The sequence below is a fragment of the Porites lutea genome, chromosome 6 (assembly GCF_958299795.1).
Source record: "Porites lutea chromosome 6, jaPorLute2.1, whole genome shotgun sequence".
NCBI classification, from domain to species: domain Eukaryota; kingdom Metazoa; phylum Cnidaria; class Anthozoa; order Scleractinia; family Poritidae; genus Porites; species Porites lutea.
The window spans coordinates 24608123-24615622 of NC_133206.1; the positions used below are offsets into that span (position 1 = coordinate 24608123).

Here is a 7500-nt window from a genome sequence, read left to right on the forward strand (position 1 = left end):
AATGGGATGGGCTGCGCAAAGGCGTTAACCCCCTCAGACGTCGGAGTAGGCCAAGGAGAATAATGAGGAAGCATTAGACCAGAACGATCCCTTCGACAGTTACTGTCTAACGCCATAAGATCGAAGGAGTGAGGACCGAATCTGCGCTCCACTGAATTCCAGGCCTGTTCTGACAACATACAGTCCAGGTCCGAACACGCTCGAGAAGGTGCGTCTGCCATATTGTCGCGGGAAGGAACATAGTGGACATCAATAGCCAAGTTTAACTGACGGCTACACTCCAAGATTTCCTTGACAGAATCGTTAACAGATGAATTCTTGCAGCCGAAATTGTCCAAGACGGCCTTGAGGGTTCGATTATCAGTATGAATATCAACCCTAGAATTACGTACATGGTCTCGGAAAGCCAAGAGTGAGGGTACCAAAGCCTTAGCCTCGAGAGAGTTAATATCATCCGAAGCATCCATCCAATAGTCTCTGGACTCGATCCTTCTCCCGTCCTTAAAAAGAACTCCACCCCACGAGCGTTTAGAGGCATCACAGAACAGGGAGACTATACAATGTTGCTCCGACCTCCAAGGCAAGCAGTCTGACCAATCATCTAAAAAGCGCCAGTACGCGACGTCAAAGCGGAGTCTTCCTTGGACTTTAGCAGCAATCTTAGAAGAACGCGTAAGCTGGGCTATCGCGTTAAAGACTTCGCGGACGTAAAGCTTGCAACCAGGGATGGCTAAACTAAAAGAAACGACCTTGCCAGCGAAACGTTGCAGCGTTTTAAGACTGACACAGGAGGATGACAAAATACTTTCCCGCAAGGTCGCGAACTTGGTCTTCTTATCCTGGGGAATAAGAAACGCCTGGCGTATAGAATCGCATAAAAAACCCAAAAAACAGACCACCGTAGAAGGAACGTACTGCGACTTGTCAATATTAATGAAATAGCCAGCTTCTATTAGAATGTAACACACAATGTAAGCAGCAGCTTCAGCTCTCTTAGTGCTTGGAAGAATGACGGAACGCATCGGAGAGGCAAAAAGCTGTCCCACATGACGGTCGTCAATATACTGTGACAGGGGAACCCCAAGGGAGCGGGCGGCATGCGAGACGACTAGACCTAAGTTATGATAAATATAGGCGCTGGCCTTCCAACCAAAGGGGAGCGTACGAAACACAAAAAAGAAATTATCCCACTCCAGCCCAAAGTACGTCTCAGACGACGGATGCAGCCGGACATGCTGGTAGCCACTCTTGTCATCGAAAGTCGTCTGGAAATGCCCAGGCAAAACATACCGGGGCAAATCCGCCAGGTGATCTAATTTAAATGGAAGATCCCTAATCCATAAATTTAAAAACCTTTCGTCGTGGCAGAGACGAGGCTTGGACGGCTCAATGGTAATTGGAAGGACCAAATGAGGCGGAGACACGACTCCAACTTCCCCCAAACGGACAAAACCCCTGATGCCACCCACTGAACAATGGTATCGCAAATAAAATCAGCGAACTGTGCACAAATAGCAGCATTCTTGATCTGAATGGAAGGAGGGGTCTGCGCATGGTAGAACTGCCCCTTAAAATCCCCCCTAAATGGGGTGAAAAAATTCTCCACACGAACACCATCCCGGAGAATCTAGAGAAGATCCACCGCACAGGAATAATCGGCCAGTAGACGTCGCCAAACAAGGAAACTTTCGTGAATCATACCAGCTTTAAAATGACCCGGGTCACGGAAGCGAAGGTTGGTCAAAACACCTAATTCCGGGCGAGAGGAAACCATCTCCGGAGAGGCCAGGGGGCCAACGAAGGGCTGGGTTCCCTGTGCCAAAGAGCGAAGAGGGACAGATCCGCGAAACTGTAAATACGAGTCCCGAGCGTCCAAGATCTGCGAGGCGAAACGAGAATGACGCGTCTGAAAAAGGGAGTAAAGGGAAAACCGTAAAGCTAGGCGGAGACAAACAGGGAAACCAACCCCTCGTTGACCCCAGAATCCGAACCAGGTCCAGAACAGAGACACATAGGAGGTCCCCCAGGGTCAACGACGAGAAGGGCTTTTTTTGTTGTTGTTTCGTTTCAAAAAAAAAAAAGACATGGACAAAGATGAACACAAGCAAAATGTTTTATTTAACGGCGAAAAATAAAACAAAAAGGAAATTACAAGGCAACAAAATCTTGTAAATCGAACATCAAGCGAGTATATCAGCGAGGGTTTACTCGCCCTCCATAACTAAGGGCTCCACGTCCCCGTCCGTACGGAAACTGCGCCTGAGTTGCCCTACAGGTGCGCGCAAAATGACCCAAGCGGCCACACTTGAAACATGGACCTCGCCCGAACGGTATTCCAAGCCTTGGACGTATAGGGCCAACGTGCGACTGACCAGACGTCTTGGAAGCAGACTTTAGTATGGAAGAGGCTTCCTTAGCGACCTTAGCTCTAACGGGGTCCCCCAACAGCCCTAGCAATAAACGCTGCAACTCTGGGGAACTGAGAGAGTCCCATCTCGCTCGTACCTCGTCAAGGGCCGCGGCATATTCTTCAGCCTTCTGGTGTGCTTGGGTGCGCGCGAGGCGCACTAGAGCTTGTAAAATGTCCAACACTTCGAAACGGTCAAAAGCGCTATTAGGACGGTTAAGGTATCTTCTAAGGTTAACCAAAGTACCCTCGGTATTTTCCAAAGTTTTCTCCTGCTCAAGGGCTCGGACCTTTCTTTCTAACTCAACCAAACGAACATCAGCCTGACAGACGAGAGAAAAAATTAAAAAAAAAAACAAACAAACAAACAAACAAAGGTAAACGAAACGAAAACAACAAACACGGCGGCAAAACGGGACGCATAGAAGCCGATTAAATTTCCAAAAGGAACAGAAAGCACCTAAAACAAAAACTAAAGTAGACCAACCAAAGTCGTAAAGAAAAAACATTGCCAAATCAGCACGACTAAGACACTTCGCTACAAAGCGGTATCCCTCAAATATACATATAAAATGGAAAACTACGAGCAAAAGGGAAAAGACATAACCATAAGGTATGATAACGATCTAACGTTCCTGTCTCCCTTGTTGATCTCATTTACCTTCCGCTTCTCTCAATAATGACCACTAATATAATTTCCTCGCCTAAAAGCGGTATCTCATTATGACAAAACAGAAACTTCAATTATGCAAAGGTAATATACACTCATTCGCTACCAGTATTCCTCGCTAAGAAGCGGTACCTCCTAACAAAAAACGATAAACAGGCTTCGCCTTGAAGCGGTATCCCTTCGCACGAAAAGCGGAAACTCCCAATATGCCCAAAAATAAATTATGTACAATCACTAACACAACTTCGTCGCTATAAGCGGTACCTCCTCGAGTAGAAATATCGACCAACGTTCCTCGCAATATAAAGCCGTATCTCCTCGTTTGTGAAGCGAAAAACCCCCCAATCGGAAAAATATACGCTCATCTTACCACCACCATTTCTCGCTATAGAAAAGCGGTATCTCCTCGCTAACAAAGCGGAAACCTCAAGCACTCGCTTTCCTTTTCCTTCCCAAACTTAATAGATAATAATATGTTTATAATTTTGTTTGTTTAACGAGCGAGCACAGTTAAGACTAGTAAAGGTCCTATAATTTATGCCCTAAGGTGTAAACTTCTTGCAATAAAGCGTGAAAAAATCTGCATAGATGAACTAACAACTTAGCAAGCCGCTGAAAGCGGTAACTAACGAAACAACAAAAGGAAAACTTCTTACGCTACAAATAAAACAGCAAACTCTAGCCGCGAAGCGAAAACCCTTAGCAGACGTGAAAGAGTGACATACGACTAATCTCCCGCGCCATAGGGCGGAAAAACCTCGCTTACAAAGCGGCAAAAAACGCTAGCATATGGAAAAATAACACCCGAGTAAACACGTGGCAAGCAGCAAGCAAAACGGAGGACTACATTTGGAAGTATAGAAAAATACGTAACAGAAAAATACGTAAACGCGTGGCAAAAAAAAAACGAGTGGCTCGCTCGAGCTCGCTGACCGAAACAAAAAGAAAAGCAAAAGAATACCTCAGGCTCAACCACTGGTGGCGGAGCAGCTTCAACAGCACCAGCTGGCTCTTCAACAGCCTCGTCAGGAACAGGAGCAGGCGGAGCAGGAAGGGCAGCCATGACATGAAAGGCTGGTGCCGGTCGACGGTAGATATCAGCGACAGAAGCTTCGTTCACCGGAACGCGGGCAAAATGGCAACGATCGAGGCAAAACACGAGAACAGCAAGTGGTAACGTTGCGAGTATGCGCGAGCCGCTGGACGGAAGTTTGTGGTGGTATTGGATCGCAGCGAATGCAGCATAGAAAAATGGCGCCTCTTTAAAAACTACCATCGTCTTAGTCATCTGTTCTATCTTTGTGGAGTGCAGATAAGACAAAGTCTTCTGTGTATTATGCGAGATTGGTCCCAAGGCTAATAAGTCGCAGATCAGTCACAATTTTGCCCGGTTTGTGGTCCATGAGTGATTATTGTTTCGTGTTTTGGCTTGCGCGCGGACACATTAAGCTTCGATGCGGTTCCGTATGACAGCTACAAAACTCCTCCATTAAAACACTGGATAACTAGGAAAAAATCTCTTCATGTAGGTTGTGTCCGAGTACAGAACGTCCGACGCTTAAGATTTGAATAAAACGCTGTGAAAAAAATTCTAAATGCTAGTCTGTTTATATAGTCATAATGCAGTTCTTGCGACAATCTCCTTGCAATAATACGATTTCACGTCAGTTATGGATCAGGAACGCCCTGTTGCTCAGAGATGTGCAACCTTAGTGCTGTGATTCTGCCAGTGATTACTTTTCAGAGATACCCCATCCTAACCACCAGTGTCCAGACCAGGCGCAGTGCCCTAATTCTGTGACTGATAAAATTTCAAAGATATCCCACCCAGGGCTATGAAATTGTATGTTTCCATTTTTGACTAGATGATGTAAAACTAAAGACCCAAACTCTAGAAATAACATCTATTAAATGTATGTGATGCCTTAACTTATTCAGGGGCGTAGGCAGAATTTTTGTAATATGGAGGCTCTGGACTCCAAGATGCCCCTTATACTTCTAAAATAAAGAATTAGATGAGCCACCACAGGAGTGTGGTACAAGATGTTTCATATTACAGATGTGTTTTACTGAGGTAACGCTAACCATGAAAAATCCTTCCCTTTACTCCCTACACTTCTACATACTAGAAAATTGCAAATATGCACACAATCGTGAAAATACTTAAAATAGTAAAGATCACAGTCATATCTAAAACTGCATTTTCTCTCTGAGATGTTGAAGTGAATTTCTGCTTCTGGTACTTCCATGCTTGCCCTCATTTTTGCTTTTCATAAATTTTGTTGTTGGTATTTTCTACTGCACATGTGTTAATTATTTGATATAATATTTAAGCAATAGACCACACTTTCTATGGGTTTACCGGCGTGATAACCCACTTGGGATGTTGGGAGAACACGAGAAAAGCTTGTAAATCACGAGCCGAAGGCGAGTGATTTACAAGCTTTTCGAGTGTTCTCCCAACATCCCAAGTGGGTTATCACGCCGGTAAACCCATAGAAAGTGTGGTCTATTGCTTTTATAAAATAACTTTTAATAAAATGGAGTCTTTTAGGTAAAAAATATGATTTTAGTACCGTGATCAAGTCATGTCTTCTCTCTAAAGTCATCATAAGCCAATCACGACTCACGATTTAATAGCGCTAAACTTTCTCAAAACTCAGTTCAGTCAAACAACAAACAGCAGCACTTCAAAACACGAGTTTTTGCACTCATTACATGATAACTTATGAAAGCTGTTTTACAGGAAAAGTCAACACATATTCATGCGAACGTACAATGAAAGAATACGTTCATGGTTTGTTTACTACCGAAGTAGAAATTGATTGAACATCAGACTGTACGCAGCTGTATTTTGTTGAGTCGATCCGTAAGAATTTCGTGCTTACAGAGGAAACTGGCAGCTATTGTAATGGAGGACTTCATTCACTTTTTACAAGCCGCAGTGGTTTAAGATCTGTTTCCTGGACTTTATTATGATCAAGAAATGCTGCGGTAACGACGTGGCTGCATTTGCGAAGTTGTCGCATGTAACTTTATATGCACGTACAGCGACCGATGGAAATATGTCAGTGGTGGAGAAAGGTTTCTTTGCCGTAGGCACATATTGGCGTTAATATTTGTCGATTTGTGAAGTCAGGTGGTGTGAGGTAGGTCATGGCATCGATATCATCGAATAATTTGTGCAAATGTTGGAAAAAACTAGCCCGAAACTCTGACATCTTTCATCATCGTTGGCAGCTTGTTTACAACCTCCAGCGGCCGATTTTGTACCATATCTTGATCAGAGACCTCTTTTTGAAACAATTTCTTTGATTAAGGAATTTAATTTTGAAATAAAATAAATCAAGAATGCTAAAACTATCCGTTTTGTTGCTGGTTGGCACATTGTTAAGTTTTCCTAGAGACTTTGTACACCAGAAATTCACACAGTTGTTGTCTTTCTCTGCGATTTGGCATCGTCGTGAAATGTAAACTGTTTTCCAGCTTTGTACTTTATAACTTCTAAAGCTATGGCAGTAGCGAATTGTGACGCTCAGTAATAAAATGTGAAAACCAACGCTTTTAATATTAAGAAGGGATGGGTAAGTAACTTGTTCTGTTTTTTAGCCTTTCTAAAATCGTTTGCAGATCAATAGCCGGTTTTGTTTATGGCTCGTGGTCCGGATGCCTTTTTCTATGGGTTTACCGGTATAATAAACCATAGGTTTTTGACCAATCAGATCACGCGTACTATCTCAGTTATTTTATAAATAACTAATAAGGCTTAGCTCCCTTGACTAGACCATATCCATTTGGGGCCAAGTTCTTATGATTTGAAGATTAAAAAATTGAAAATGAGAGAAAATTAGCTCTAACTTTTCCTTTTCATTCAATTTCAACATGAGGAGAATTTAAGAATCTCAAAGCCTGATATTTATAAAGTCTGAGTTTATGGTAGCTTCAATTGAGCCAATGTATGACTCAATAAAATTAAAGCTTGTCTGTGTGTCTTCTGGGGCACCAAGGCTATTTGATGCAGTTCAGGATGGAATGACAGACCCTCCACATTCTGCAGACAGCATAGGGTTAAATAAAAAACAGATAGTTGCCATTTTGTACCAGCTCTGCTATGGCTTAAGTGAAAAGTACAACTGGTTTGAATGTGATGATGTAGTCGTCCTCAAGGACTATCACCTGGATCAACAAGGTTTAGTGCTGAGCATCTCATAGGGAGCTCCTGCAACAGGCAAAAGGCCAATGAAATTTTTCATAACTTATCATCTTGCAACACCAGGAGCATCAATGAGCTTGTTTCAGGGGCAATTTGACATAAATTGCAACTTGTGCAGCCTCTGATATATGACTATATATATACACTACTACTGTGTATACACAGCCAAACTGACATTGGAAAGCCAAGTGCTCCTAAATTTATGTGCAC

The 7500-nt window shown here is 43.2% G+C and overlaps 1 protein-coding gene across 1 annotated transcript; it reads right to left on the minus strand.

The window, feature by feature from the left end:
• Window positions 1-2095: 2095 nt before the first annotated feature.
• LOC140940128 (uncharacterized) lies at window positions 2096-4188 on the minus strand. The gene is made up of 2 exons (XM_073389021.1): window positions 4039-4188; window positions 2096-2730 (listed from the first exon to the last, which is right to left on the minus strand). The coding sequence occupies exons 1-2, from the start codon at window positions 4138-4140 to the stop codon at window positions 2194-2196; spliced, it is 639 nt and encodes a 212-aa protein (XP_073245122.1). The 5' UTR covers window positions 4141-4188; the 3' UTR covers window positions 2096-2193.
• Window positions 4189-7500: the final 3312 nt, after the last annotated feature.